Source organism: Squalius cephalus (genome assembly GCF_949319135.1).
Source record: "Squalius cephalus genome assembly, chromosome: 25".
Classification (NCBI taxonomy): domain Eukaryota; kingdom Metazoa; phylum Chordata; class Actinopteri; order Cypriniformes; family Leuciscidae; genus Squalius; species Squalius cephalus.
In genome coordinates, this window is record NC_137146.1 from 28,698,043 (window position 1) to 28,714,571 (window position 16,529).

At 39.3% G+C, this 16,529-nt stretch overlaps 1 protein-coding gene across 7 annotated transcripts in view; it reads left to right on the forward strand.

Annotated features, from left to right (window-relative positions):
• Positions 1–16,529, forward strand: part of nrp1a (neuropilin 1a) — a 72,491-nt gene that overhangs the window by 18,324 nt on the left and 37,638 nt on the right. For all 7 annotated transcript variants that reach the window (XM_079863163.1, XM_079863166.1, XM_079863168.1 and 4 more), the window contains 3 exons: positions 1,646–1,827; positions 10,785–11,012; positions 14,483–14,638. In XM_079863163.1, coding sequence (XP_079719289.1) covers positions 1,646–1,827; positions 10,785–11,012; positions 14,483–14,638 — 566 coding nt within the window. The remainder of the gene's footprint in view (positions 1–1,645; positions 1,828–10,784; positions 11,013–14,482; positions 14,639–16,529) is intronic.

The following is a 16,529-nucleotide window of genomic DNA, read 5'->3' on the forward strand; positions in this document are numbered from 1 at the left end:
AGGCCAGCCAAGCGGAGAGACACGGGTGAAGTCATCTCTACATTACCGCCCCCTCAGGGGACCCAATTTCAGAGAGCGGCACGCTTCTCATATTCCGTCCCTTCCACTCGCACACATACGGTATCGTCACCCCCAACGGTGTGAAACAAACCATCCTTTATATCACTGAATGCACAGTATGAGACGCGCCCCAATTTTAACGCCTCCCATAACCCCCCTGGACTTGCTGACACACAGACACACATTCTGTCTGCGATACCTTCGTTAAATTTTCACACTTTTCCTCCTGTAATGTGTGGCAGGTGGAACAAACCATTTTCTTGAGCAGGGAGATGTCTGAAAGATTCTGTTGCATATCTAGGGTATTATGCACATGCATAATATATATGTATATATATTTTAATACTCCTCTCAAATAATGAAATGATATTATGCACGGGCGAGATTCTGCATCCCTAATATGCTTTGAGAAATCAAACTGCAATTCTTTGAAAAGAAAGACCGTTCTACTCCCCATGATGCTTTGCTCTCGTTTCTTCCCGCCTATCCTGCGGTTACGGGTGTCAGGGGTGATTAAACGCCATGGAAACAAGACCCTGCTGTCAATCATATTCCACGCTGAGCACACCCCCAATTGAAATTCACCATTATTATATCAGTATATCAGAGTGTATTGTACAAACAGACTTAAAACAAGGGAGAATTCACATCAGCTTTAGTTTTTCATCCCATCTCACTCGCTCGCTCGCTAGCTGAGGCAGGACCACCCACCCTCTCTCGTCTTATATTACAGACACAATATTAGCGTGTGTGTGTGTGTGTGCACGTGGGTTTTTGTGTGTGCACGTGCTGCCATTTGTGCAACAGTCTTCCAAACTGTCGCCGACTCAATTATGTGGCGGCACAAACCAATAGCTTTAGGGTTGAAATTCTATTTTGAGGACAAGTGAAGCATGTGCGCGCGTGTGTGTGTGTGCGTGTGTGTGTGTGTGTGTGTGTGGAGGCAACACCTGTCCCACTCATATAATATTGTCAAACCGACATTCAAAGTCAACTAAGAGTATTACTATCTTCTGTTATTCATATGGAGCAATTTGTACACACTCTCTCTCTCTCTCTCTCACTCGCACACACACACACACACACTCTCTCTCTCTCTCTCACAGACACACTATCTCTCTCACACTCGCGCACACACACACACTCACACTCTCTTTCACACTCGCACACACATAAACACTCTCTCTCACACACACACATACTTGCACACACACACACACTCTTTCTCTCTCTCTCTCTCTCTCTCTCTCTCTCTCTCTCTCTCTCTCTCTCACACACACACACTCACACTCACACACTCACACACACACACACTCACAGAGACACACACACACCCATACATGTTGGGTTGTCATGCTTTGTGGGGACATCCCATAGACATAATGATTGTTCTACTTTATTTACAACTTTAGCAGGTGTTTACAACCTAGTCATTGTTTTTTAAAGTGTTTTTTTTTTTTTAATCTTTATAATATTATAAATGTAAGTGAAAATATCCATAACCGGTTCATTGAAAGAAACTGAACTGACACTGTTGTTAACAGTTTAGATGACCAAATCTGTGTGTTTGTCTCTCTCTGTGCAGATATGACTATGTGGAAGTGAGGGATGGGGTGGATGACAGCGGGCAGCTGGTCGGGAAGTATTGTGGGAAGATCGCTCCGTCTCCCTTGATCTCCTCTGGGAACCAGCTCTTCATCAAGTTTGTGTCTGACTACGAGACTCACGGCGCTGGCTTCTCCATCCGCTACGAGATCTTCAAAACGGGTGAGTGAGAACGTGATGACAACTCACAGGCGAATAACCGGGAATCATCCAATCAGATTTACCATATTACTTCAACATCAATAACTGTTTAAGGAAGATACATAAAGGTAGGGATTTACAGGAGGAGAGTACGACAACCATATAAGGACAGGCACAAGCGAAGGAGACCACTTTCTGTTTTCTCTTTGTCAGTCCCAGTGGGAGAGTTGCCTGAGGAGAAACGATCAGTTGATAACGCAGACTTGTAGACCTTCAGGGTCTCTCATTCTGCCATTGTCTGGCCCACAGAGACACACACACACACACACACACAATGATGGACCGTTGGGCTTATCTGGAGATGTCATGGCAATAAGCAGAAATTTCCTGTTGTTCAGATCTGTTTCCCGTGTTCGAGGGAGGGCTAGAGACTCAGAGAAAGCGAGAGTGTGTGTGTGTGTGTGTGTGTGTGCGTAACCTCGGGACAGGTGCCGTACACATCATGGCCAAACACTGACCCTGGGTTACCCCGAGTGTGACCTCAGGATGAGATGGATGGGGGTTATTTTCATCTTTATTGTCCGTTAGTGTGCAGTCATTCCCACAGAAATGATCTATCTCAAGTGTTATTCAAGGAGAGCAAATGGAGAATTATTTAGAAATGTCAATAATATCACAAATGGTGATCATTTCGATTTTCCAAGATAGACAAATCTGTTGTTTTTCTTATATTTCTGCTTATCAGTGCTGCATTTATTTGATCAAAATACAGTAAACAGTAATTTTGTGATATATTATTACAATTTAAATTAACTGTTTTCAATTATAATATATATAAAAAAGCATCATTGCTTCAGTCTTCAGTGTCACATGATCCTTCAGAAATCACTCTAATATGATGATCTGATGAAATGTTTCTTATTATAATCATCAGTGTTGTAAATCAATGTTGAAAACAGTTGTGTTGCTTCCTATTTGTGTGGAAACCCTAATCATTTATTTTTTTAGGATTTTATGATTAATAGAAAGGTCAAAAGAACAGCATTTATATATATATATATATATATATATGACAAATTATACTTATTCATATTATAGGTTTTGATTCACTGTGTTTATTTATTTATTTGAATATATTAAAGAAATTTTCCCTTAAGGAATTTCAGGAGAAACTTTTGAGACAAAGTTGATATACTTCATAAAACTGAGATTCTCCTGAGCTTTAAAAGAGCAACCTCGGAGCAAAACCTTTTCCTCTGGCTTCCCCCCACCACACACACACACACACACACACACACACACACACACAGCACCCCCACACACTTTGGCTCATCAATAAGATCAATACGTCTCCCACAGTATTCCATTATCTCAGTGCTGGTTTTCTTAAACTCGTCTTCTTGATGTGTCTGATTGGAAATAAGGTTCCTCTGGAGAGAGCAAAGACGTCTGAAACATATCGACTGTGTCAAGGGTTCTCCGGCCCGTGCTGGGTGTGTTCCTGCAGAAAGCCCTGTTTATCAGGATGGGTGGGCCACGGGAGCCTGTGTGAACAACAAACACTGTTATGTTTGCAGTCCAGGACATGGGAATTTGTTGTGTCTATGCAAACTCTGCAAAGCACACGGCAACCTTATCAAGTGAAGACCGAGAAGGACAGCGAGCAAGCAAAGGAAAGAATGCGAAAAGCAATAGCGAAACCGACGAACAGTGAATAAAGAAAGGGAAAGTGATTTAAAAGCCTTGTCAACAACATCTGATCTGTGTGTGTATGACATACAAGTAAACGCAATGATTACACACAGGTGTTGAAGCAGGTGTGCAGGTATTGAAATGAGAGATGATTATAAGAATGCAACCATTTAAAATGAGATAATACTCATTTCAAGCTGCTGCCGCTGCATATGGATGTGGATTAGAGCAGGTTTCACACACACACACACACACACACACACACACAGTGTGTGGGCTGCATTGTTTAAACCAGAAGCACAACAGAATATCTAATTAAAGGTACACAGTGTATTTTGTGTGTTTTAGAGCTCTCGGATAGCTAAACTGATTTCTGAACAGGCATCTTCAACTTCAGCTGCTTCTATATGTTTTTAACTCAATTAGATGAGAGAATGTACGTTACAGGGATTTTACTCCACCCTGTCCGTGAGGAAACCACTGAACCACGGTTAAAGCACTTTAACACGCATTTAAAGTGTCTTGTTGCTTTTATAAAATGTCAGGAACAACAATATGATAAAAGATGTCAGTATTGTATTGACTATATACACATTTTTTTTGGCAAGCAATATAGGTCATTAGTGGATGGATGGATGGATGGATGGATGGATGGATGGATGGATGGATGGATGGATGATGGAAGTGGATGGATGGATGGATGGATGGATGGATGGATGGATGGATGGATGATGGAAGTGGATGGATGGATGGATGGATGGATGGATGGATGGATGGATGGAAATGGATGGATGGATGGATGGATGGATGGATGGATGGATGGATGGATGGATGATGGAAGTGGATGGATGGATGGATGGATGGATGGATGGATGGATGGATGGATGGATGGATGGATGGATGGATGGATGGAGTGGATGGATGGATGGATAGATAGATAGATAGATAAAAACAGGGAGAACAAAAGAAAGAGAATGAGAGATATTTTAGATGAGAAAGGAGAGCTAAAGTGAGCACTATAAGAGAATGAGAGAATAAACAGAGAACACACAAGGAGGGAAGAATCTATTCAGGAAAAAAGTGTGAAGGTGACAAAGAAAGTGAGGGAGAGGAGATGAGGTGAAGAGAGGGCGAGAAAGGCTGAGAGACGCACACACACACACACACACACACACACACACACAGGAAAGATAAGAGATGAGAATCTCTCCACCGCTGCTATCTATGAATGCAATCAGGCCTCACCCAAGCACTAACACACACTCTCAGAGTTCCCTCACACCATCCTTAACAAGGGGCTTTTAGATGATTTTTTAGAAACTTGTGTATCCCATCCCATCCGTAAAAAAGAGGAGTCTGTAGTTATCATGTCACCCTGTCTTGTCTTGGCATCCCTAAAATGGCCTTTCTGAGGGTGGAAAGGGACATGGGTTTTTAGTTAACAGCTCTGCAATTTTCAGAGCCACATCATGTGTGAAGAGTGATCCGCAAGTGGAGTGGAAGGCGTGGGTGTGGGATAGAAGGATGGAGAAGTAAGTTACTTTCGTAGGATGGGACTATGGAAGTCTGATTCCACAGGGGGGGGGGAAACGAGATGGACCACTAACAGAAAAGGGAATGGGAGAAATCGTAACGCTCAAAATGGCGTCTGTAGGAATGGCAATGGTAACACTATAATCTGATGGTCCACTTTAGACATTCTACTCATAATAAGTTACTTTTAACTACATGTCAACTAGCAGTCATTAGAGTATTAGTAGACCGTCTGATTAATATCTGATAAGACTTTATTTGATGCTCCTCAACAGATATTCTACTGGCTATATGTAACATTACAAGTACATGTCAACTTAATCTACTCACCCGAACCCTAACCTAACAGTCTAATACTCTAATGAGAGTTAGTTGACATGTAGTTGCAATGTTACCTATAGTTAGTTAAAATGTGTAAAACTGCATGTTTTGCAGTCCTTTCAAAGTAAAATATGGCACTAAAAGTATTATACAGAACATATTAACGTGAATATGCCAATGTTTTTTTACGTTGGTTGTAGTATGAATCGGGGCTAAATGGTTAATGCTAAAAGATTTCTCTAAATGTGTCAGGGAAAAACACTTTGCTCATTTCAGTCTTTTATCGTGACTCGTGTTTCACAGGACTCGTACACAAACGCTTCACATCACAAGAGCAATGTTGTGTATCAGGTGAGCGACAGAGCAAGTTTACTACATCAGAAAAGCCAAACATATGGAGCTGGTTATGTGATGCAAACCTCAAAATGTATTACTTTACAAATCATGCACAATGGTAAAAGTGTAACATAGTATTGTCCAAGGAACTACATGAAAATAAGTGTTTATTAATCTATAATCTTTCTCTGTAATCCTGATTTGTCTGAAAAGGAGTCAAAGTTGTTGGTGTGTTACCGCCACTAGTGTTCATTTCAGCTGAAAACTGCAGTGAAATGTGTGTATAGGTATGTTTTAGAGTTTTACAAAATGTTGTGTGTAACTTAAATAGCTGGTCATTAGCAGGATGGCCACTTCCTTAAAGTAAAGTGAAAATCTAGCTACAGTAGGCCATTCATCATGGAGATGTTATCTGAACGTCTTTACGATGGCACCTGTGTCAACACAGCAGGACAAGGATTGCGTGAGGAGGGCAGCTTGTTCATTGTGTCCAGTTTAGTTGTCTTTTACAAGTTTAGCTGCTTTTTAACAGGCCAGTGGCATAGGTCACATCTGGCACAGCAAGCCTGTCTTTCTACGAGCCCGTCTTCTAAATAAACCCCCCCTACATTAACACTCAGAGCTAATGAAATCCAAGGCAGAAACTGTCTTTCTGTGTGTTGCCCGTTCTGGATCTCGAGAGGACCCGTCAGCGGTGCCGGCTGGCTAAATGATGTGTCAGCAACTGTATGTGTGTTTGTGTGTTCTGGGTAAACCCACAGCTGTGTCTCCAGATTAATGTTTGTTGGAAAATGTGGCTGAATTTTGCTTCTCAAACTCTCATCGTGCCCATTAACCTGTCTTAGTGTAGCCACGGGGGTAAACGGCAAGGAAAAGTATGTGTGTGTCCAGATTAATTACTCTCCCTGCGGATATATGGAATATAAACAACAGCGATTAGCTCACTAGACCCAGAACACCTTAAGACATTTCATTTCTGCTTCAGCGTTACACAAACTTTGTCGTATGCCGAGGGATCTAGTAACACCAATATCGTAGCGTTAGCATAGCTGTGTCAGCTCAGGTTTTCCAAACTGTGTGCGGTGTAACTAAACTAACATTTACAGAGAACCCTTGGAGAAACAATGTTACCATAATGGATGCAAGTCAGTGTATTTTTGTATTATTTTTATACTGTACATCCCAATAAGTTGGCAAAAAAAAAAAAAAAAAAAATATATATATATATATATTTTTTTTTTGTATATTGTATATTTGTATATTGTATTTTTTTGTGTGTGTAATATATATATACACACACAAACAGTTCAAGTAAGCAAAATTTGTATTTTGTACTCATTCATTTTAATGGCTCTTAACTTGAAATATTTGAGTAAACTCATTCACACATTTAACTTAAAATTATCATGTAATCTCAACTTAAATATTTTTAGTACAGGATACTTGGTTAGCTTTAGCTAATTCAGTAAATGCTAACTTGCTTCATTAATCTTGCACAATAATAATTCTATAACACTTGATTTGAGCCTTTACTCTCCCGTCCGAGTGTCTTGGAATAGAAATACCAGTATAGTTCCAGTTAAATTAAAAATTTTCTAAATTAAAATAAACAAGTTCTTAAAACTCAAAATAATGATACAATTCAGATTACTTAAAACGTGTCAGTTTTGTGAACTCAAGAAAAAGAAAGTTCTAAATACTCATAAAAGTGAATTTGATTGAACTTATTTGTTTATTTTAAGTTTACTCTACTCAAACATAATTATTTTGAGCATTAGTTTTTACAGTAAAATTGCCACTTTTTTTCCATGTAATAATTATATATTATTTTCTTTTCAGTTTTAATTCAATTAACAGAACTATTTTTTATAGTTTTAGTTAACAATAACAACACTGATACATATATAGTTTCTACTTTAGGGTCAAACAGAGGCAGCTTCAGTGATATCTGGAGCTGAGAGGAACTTATAAATAAAAAGAATAAATAAAAAAGGCTCATTTCTAAATTTCAGAAATGTTTAGACATGTTAGATATAGCCTACATCATTGGGGTCTCTGGGAACCAAACCGTGAAAACAGTAAAGTTAATCTCAGCAGAACATGAGGGTTAAATCTATGACACTTTGCTGGGTTTGTTTGCTCTAAAGCGAGACCTGAAAGTGATCTTTTTAACAAGCATCGCCTCTGGCCTGTAAAATAAACTGAGCAAATATTCCACAGAGGCCGGAGGCTTCGGCCACTTCACCACATTGAATAGATAAGCCCTGTGTATATACATTATGTGCAGAAAAACAAAATAAATTATACAAAAGCTAGCCGTTAATGTCAGGATTAGCACTTAGCTGCTATGAATCAACCCTGTGTTGTTTTTTCAATACCACTTCACTAGTCTCTCATAAATTCTGGTGTTTAAGTGTAAATTTAGTTCAAAACGACTTGAAAGTATTTGTGGCTGTGAGAGGGAAAGAAACCAAGAGAGAGAGAGAGAGAGAGAAAGTTGGATGGCTCTCACAAAGCTTTATTTGTTTGGCTTGAGTTTACAGCCTCCCGTTTCTCATCTCAGCTTTCCGCAGCCTTTCTCTTGTAAAGTTTTTTTTTTTCCCTACTATTTGCAAATAACTGCAGAAACAAACCAAAGGACATGTGAATGTGCGGAGCATTTGTGGTTAGTGACAATAGCAACACGTCTCTGAAGCCTTATGAGACACGCATAATCACAAACGCGCGCACACATACACACAAATCCTAGAACAGCAATCTGTAAACAGCAGTGGTGCGTTACAAAGCCAGTCACAGCGAACAGCAGCGAAGATACACAGTTCCAGCCAGACGGAGAAATGTACTAGTGGACCCACAATTCTCTATATTTTCCACTCTCTAGCATCCACATAGAGGACCGTGTTGACAGTTTAGCTAACTTTTACTAACTTACCCAGATTCTTTTAAATTGTTGCTCCACCTACACCTAAGAAACCTAAAGAAGAAAAATCATCGACGACAGTTAGCCCTAACAGCGCACTTTTGTGGCAATGTGAATTGAGTTCTGATACAGTTCATAAATCAGAAATGCGTGGAATCATGCAAACGTACTGTAGAAACATTTGCTTTCATTTGCTTTCATTTGCTTGCTTTAAGTATGTTCAGGGTTGCTTTACTGAAAAAAAATAATGTTATAATATGCATTTTATATAAATAGTTCTGAAGAGATGTGTTCTTATCTTGCGAAAGGAAAATGCAATTGCTTCTTCCCCGTGGAACAGCCACAGAACTTTTTCCTCTGTCAGAAGATTATTTTAAGAATAGTCTACAGTATTCAGTGTTTCTATCAGCTAGCACTATCAGACAAATATGATGAAAGTTGAAAGCCTTCTACACACACACACACACACACGTGTAATTGCTGGCACAACAGTTTTCAATGGATTAAAGTATAGGCCTGTAGGATTCCAAAGGCCACATTAAGCTTCATTTGTCTAGTTTAAGAAAGAAAATGTCATTTGAAATGTCTGGAATTCTCTGAAATGAAAGGACTGAAAGTGTGGAATTTATGTCCTGCTGTTTAAAAACCAACCAAGTAGTACACTAAACGTCAGCTCACTTTAGCTTCAAATTCCCGTGCTGGTCATTTTCTTTAGAGCACATGCAGGAAAAATGGAAAAGAAATAAAAAAGCATATAAAAAGAAGCAGTTAACGGTTTTGTGGTAGAATGTGGTCGTGAAGAGCTTTTGATTACATTAAATTATGCACCTTATTGTCACGATCACAGTGAATAAGGTCCACAGAAAAAGATGAATTCAAAAATAAAAGTATTTACTCAAACAAACTTACCAACAATCGAGGCAGCGAAACGAGGAACTTAAATACACACTGTTAACGAACTAAAAGACTAACAGGTGTGATGATTGGATGAATTGCCATAGTAACTAATGATGATGGGAAACATGAATAAAGACAACAGGATATAATGAGAAGCAAACTAAAAGTCCATGATAATGAAACTAAACGAGCAACTGAATATCCCTGACACTAATAATATTCACAAAAAAGAAAGCTCTTCAACATCCAAATAATTCTGTTGTCATTTACACACCCTCATGTCAAAACCCATATGAATTTATAGAGCAAATTAGGAGATGTGTAATAAAATGTGCATGCAGCTCTTTCACACATAATAAAAGTAAGAGGTGATTTTGGCTGTCCAAACAAGATTTTCAGTGAAATTTTGATCTGGCTTCAGAAGAGTGAATTACTTTTATGATGCCGTCCTGGAAGATCCCGTTCAGTTTTTTATGCAAGCAAGCAGCTTGAAAATTCTTCAAAACGTATCCTTTTGTGTCCCATTTAAGAAAGCAAGTGATATGGGTTTGGAAGCACATGAGGATTTTCAGCCACAGTGACTTCATTATTTGTCATCTCTGTTCTGGTTCAGGATCTTTAAACTTTTGCACCCGCGGTAATAATCATGAGATTCCACACTACATTAGGTACAGTGCTAACGTAATGTTGACATTTCAGAGTTGATGATCCAGAGGTGATCCGATATGCATCACCCTGTAACAAGAGTGTATTTACTCTTAGAGCTCTGAGCCTATTCATCACACAACAGCTTTAGTCGAACGGCCGTCATGTAAGTGCAAAGTAGTGATGTATGTGTGAACTTCAACAAAACACTGCATCAGCAAAGCTAGTCCACAAGGAGTTCAGGGTGAATGTTTAGACTTGTCGATATAAAAGTGTGTGTGCACATTTCTAAAGGGTGGTTATATAAAGCACGATGGACATATTTTGCTATTTCTTGCTTGCATTGATGTAAGCACCAACCATACTGTCTATGAAACATTTAATAAGTGCAGTCTCATATGTGCATGTACTTTCTTTTTGGTCTCGTTTCGTCTTCATCATTAGCCCACACACCCAAGCAAAGAGCATATCCCGAGCAGGGTGGGCCTCCACCACGGCCCATAAACCATGCAATCATCGAGCAAAACAACACAGACCACCGTGTTCCTCCTCCGATGTTTGTTTTTTCCCTCCTACTCCATCTGCCTCTGTGAACAAACAAGAAAATCCTAACTTTTTCCTTCCTCTACCTCAGGTCCAGAATGCTCCAGGAACTTCACCTCCAGCAGTGGAGTCATCAAGTCGCCCGGCTTTCCAGAAAAGTACCCCAACAACCTGGACTGCACATTCATGATCTTTGCTCCTAAGATGTCGGAGATCGTTCTGGAGTTCGAGAGCTTCGAACTGGAGCCGGACACACAGCCTCCCACTGGAGTGTCCTGCCGCTACGACCGCCTGGAGATTTGGGACGGTTTCTTTGGAGGTGAGTCTGACAATCAAGACAATCAGAATGTCTGAAACAAAAGATCATTTAGTTGGATGATGTTTGCCCATTTATTCTCAAAAGACCGGCAACAATATACTCGGATAAATCAATATAGAAACAGAACATGACATCAAATAACAAGAATATTATTTAAATAGATTTGACATTTTCTGAAGAAAATGTGAGTGGCCTATGTAAAATGCATCAACAGAATGTTAGGGAATGCTAGGTGTATGCTAGGGAATCGGCTCGACTGTCAAGAAATTGTACCTTTAGGGGTACAACGGGGTCACTGGAGCAGTGCACTTGAAGGAACAACTTTGTACCCGATTTACCTAAAAGGTGCGTTACAAATGTTTTGAAAAGGTGCATGTTTGTACCTTAGCGTAGTATATAATATGTACCCTTGAGGTAATACTATGGGCACTAACCTTTTATGGGTAAATCAGGTACAAAGTTGTCCCTTTAAGGGTACTGTCCCAGTGGCAAGCTGTCCCAGACAGCGACATAGTGTCAACCCAGATCCAGCCCACATCTGGCCGGCCGACACTATGTTGCTGTCTGGATGTTGTACCCCTAAACGTAAAATTTCTGATATTTCACCAGTTTTATCTGCCAGGTGAAAATGGTCAATCTGATTATGTAGAAAGTAATAGCAGACCTTTCCTCAACAAGCCACATGATTTGAGATATCATACATCTTCAAACAGTTGAAGTTCAATATACTCTCAGAAAATAAAGTACATTAGGGGTACAATGGCTTGTCACTGGGGCTGTACCCTCAAGGGTACAATATTGTACCTTAACCTTTAAAAGAAACGGTACATATATGTACCTTTTAATGCTTTTTGACCCTCAAAAAGGTACATATATGTAGCTTGAGGTCCAATAATAAGCCCTATGGGGTATGTTAGTGTAGATTGTACCTTGGGGACAGAGATGGACTCCTACTCCTATTTCTGACAGTGTACTTACCCAGACAACAACAGGCTGTTGATGGAAGGGTCTCTTCTTTGGCCTTTAGCAGAGAAGTCAGATGCATGGATCTCTAGGCGAGATGCCTGACTTCATTGGATTTGGATTGGCCTGACTTCAATGGATCAATGGTGTTTCACAAGCTAAACTCTCATAAGCATGGTCAATTTTCTATAAGATATTTGGTTCTGCATACAAACTCTTACATTCACAGTTGTGTCTGAGAACATGTCGGTAGGATCTCTTTATCCCGTTAATAGCTGTTCTCTTTTTCCATCTCTCTGGACATTAGACTGTAGTTCGTCTCGGGTAGTTCGGGGTGAGGGACTCTGGAATGTAGACTGTTGTCATAACACCAAAAATATTTAGTTCTTCAAGATAATTACAGTTTGTATTTGCGTGTATTTGAACTGCAAAAACAACCCAGCAGCCCAACAGGAAGATTCCAGCTCAAAGTGGGAAGGAAGTCTGCGAGGACCAGAGGTCTTATTCGGTTTCCGCTTCATTATCGACTTGACGGAAGAGAGAAGCCGTGAACAAATGGCACCTTTGATCCGAGGCCGAGCCTTCTGAGCTTTCTCATGAGTTATAATTTTTTAAAAAACAATTGTTTCAGCATCTCTTCTGAACATAGGTTGTGAACCTATAGATCAACAATTATGATAAAAGGAAGTCTGTTTAACTAAGTGTTTTTGAAAGGTTACACTAAATCTTTAGTGCTTTTTGTGAGAGCAGATTCAATATAGGCCTGAGGGAAGTGTAGAACCTGGGATAAAGGTTGCAAGCTTTATTTTAGACTCAGCAGCCTCTGCTGAAAAATCTACAATAAAAAGGTGAAAGAGAAAGAGCCAAGAGGGAGGTTGAAGACAATACTTTAAAGGGGAGTCCCTGGTGCCTTAGGGCCTCAGTGTAACTCCTCTCTACGGTTCAGACACAAGCTGCATTACCTGTGGAGCCACACCAATCAATAAGTGCATTAGTGTGGAAAGACTGCAAGGCATGAGACAGAAGCTTCAATGACTTCCACCCCTCCATCACCCACCGGCCGCCCACTTTGAGGCAGTCTCGGCCTGGCAGAGGGTGTATGAAACCCCCTCCTCCTCCAAGAGCAGACATGCTGGATGGATTCATGGAGAGGCTCTTTAAAATTTCATAGCTCTGTTGAGTCATGCAGATAATCCGGATGCTTCACCACACCCAACACACACACACACAAAGCGCGCACACATTTATACACACTTGGATGCACCTGTTTCTCCATTGTATGAATTCTTATGAAGATTAAGATTAATGTAAACCCGTAGATCTGTTTTATGTAATCACACACACAAAGCTGGCAGTTCTGTTTAATCTCTGTAATGGACATCTTCTTAGAGCCAATCACTATGTTTCTCTTTAAGGAAACAGCTAACCTTGAAAATGGAACTATTTTATTTATTTCACTTGTTTTCAATATTTGTTTTATTACTCCTCCTGTGTCATACACTGTAAAAAGTGATCTGTTGACTTATCTTAAAAAAGTGAGGAAACCTGTTGCCTTAAAATTAAGTAATAAAGGTTGAATTTGACAATTGCACAACTTATTTTTTTATTTACTTAATAATTTTAAGGCAGCGGGTTTCCTCACTTTTTTTAAGTTAAGCCAACTGATCACTTTTTACAGTGCACCGATTTTTAGTAGTCAATTTTAACCCTGGGTTAACATAATCCTGGATCTTTCATATTTTACACGGTTCATATTTTGCATGGATCAGTGATTAATCCTTTTATTCAGGATTAGAGATTTTACACTGTATAATTTTAAACACTGTGTTTATTGTGCTATTTGCAGTTTTACAAAGTTAATATTTTTGATCAGACAGTCCAGTATGCGAAAACGCTGTACTGTACAAAGCTCATGAATAATTAATAAGGCAAGCAATGGGACCATTTATGATTGGTTATCTGTTGTCAAACAACACCGTTACATTCTAGCAAGTTTGAAATGTTTCTTAACCCAGAGTTTAAAACTGGACTTAACCTGGAGAGCCTACTTTTCCTTCTTATTTTTCAGTACTTTTCTCAGCTGAATGTACTGCATACCTCTCCATTTACAGACTTAGTTGTGTTCAATTCTTTTTTCAATTTTTTTTTTTTTTTCTCATGTCCCCTTCAACTCCTACACATTTTTTTTTTCTTTTAAAGTGGCTTCTGGGAAGTCACATCAGAGTGGCCCTGGAACGAACAATACGTGCAGGAATTTATGATCGCCACTGAAAACAGAAACACAAGGTCATAGACACTTACAAAACAGACAATGCCCTTTTCATTTCCATCAACAAAAAATTGTAGGGAGAATGTTTTGTTCAATTAACACCGTTATACAAGATCAACCAATGTCACTGTCCTTGACGTTGACACACTACAGTATCAGCTGTGATGGAATGGCATGAATAGTGGATTATTGAATGCATCTAATCAAGCTCTCTCAATTCTTTGTCTCTTTTTCACAGTTGGTCCATACATTGGAAGATTCTGTGGACAGAATACTCCTGGACGGATCATATCCTACACTGGAATCTTGGCTTTGATAATCACCACAGATAGTGCCATAGCAAAAGAGGGATTCTCCGCTAATTACACTGTGCTGGAAAGGACAGTCCCTGACGGTAAGTCGAAAGTGCACAAAGTAATTCATGAAATTAATATACTTTTTTTTTACACTCATGAGATGAAGTCATTTAGGTTAAAGGATATTTGAACAACGTTAGAACTTTATTTTGAGAATGTTTGTTCCAAACGCCTTTAAATAAAGTTATTGAAACATCTTCTGTTGTGTGGGGTAGAAACCCATATTCAGTGTACGCTCATACAACATGATGTAACACGGGAAGCTATTAAATCACCACGTCCCTCTCAGCTGTGGCTCTCTTTCATTAAGTGATTGTGTTAAGAGTCATGACCCATCTGCCCTGCTTTTTGGAAGTTGGATTACTCTCTTTTTCCCCCAAACCAGCTCACCCAGAGGGTTCACCTCTTCACCCCAATTTGAGAAATGCTCCGACTAAGCATTTAATTTCAGAACACACCATCAACCCTCACCTGCAATCATGCTATGCATTTAAATCTATCCCTAGACACTTTTCTTTCTTTCTCCTTCACTATCTGTCTTTTTGTCACCTTCTCGTGAGAATATACCTTTTCAACATTAGAGCTTGTGAATCAACAGCTGTTTTTTTATACGTATAGTATCTATTATAAAGTACATATTGCCATTAATGCTGTGAACTGATGTACAGTACCATGTTATATTTCAGCTTGCTATACATCTGTACCGTCCCGGCTCATGATCAAGAACACATTCGGTGTGTTCTCAGCAGAGGCTTTGCTGAACAGTCGCAGTCTATCAATTATTTATTGGCCTCATAAATTTACATTCTGTGGCAGCTTCTCTCGCAGTTCGACATGTTTACCAGTATACATTGTGCTTTGCAGGAAGGAAGGAGATCGCCATTGGCAATAAGTCTTTATGCGAAGGATTTTGTCAGAGAACCGTCATAGATTTATGGTCTCTGCCGAGTGGGACCAAACAGTGACGGATACCAGATGTAATCAGACGATCGATCTGGTTGTTTTCAGTCATTGTTCTAAAGAATAAAAGGGTGGATAGAGGATAGATGGCTTGAAGAGATAGAGAGATAAAACAGAGCACTAGAGAATGAGTAATCATGTTAAGATTAAGTTGAGCTGTAGTTTCAAGGGTAAAAGAGAGAAATTCATGAGAAGCACATAAAAGACTCAACACTCCCTTTTGATTTTAATAGAGTTTGGCATGAACTCACGTTGCTACGCTAACAATGTGATTCTCTAATACTATAGTACACCTTTATAAATTGACAATAGTGGTTGTTATAATAAGTTAAAGTCCCCTAGTGGTGTAACCTTGTAGCCAATCAGGTCAATGTTTGATCGTCAATGAGTGGATCTCTGAGCAGTGGAGGCGGGGCTAATTTGCATATTCATAGAACCCGTATACTAAATAAGGCAAGGGTGTAGAGTTACATTCAAGCTATTTTAAGGCATAAAGAATTTTTTTCAAGGAAATGTAATTTTGGTGATGAAAGATGAGTTTTAAGGGATGAAATTGTTGACTACAGGGGGACTTTAATATTTTAACAGAATCTATTACTATGGTATATTTTCTATGGATACAGTTGCCTGTTATTTAATGATACTTTTCTATATTTAATTAAATTGCACATATAGTTATATTTATTTACAGTATATTAACAGTTCTCTCGACCCCAGCCGCCACCTTGGATGGTTTTTTTCACTGAGCTTGTCAAACTGCTCTGCTGAGTTTGCTAATTTACAAAGAATAAATGTGATGCTTACTATTTTTAATAGGCATAGTAGCATTAATCCGATGCCTTCAAGTGCTGTCTGGGCAGGCGACTCACTACAGTATGTTTTCAGAACAGGGCTAATGGCTCAGTGTGAGTGAACAAATAAAACTACTGGCCAGTTAACACACATGCTTTCTCCATCTGCTACATGTGT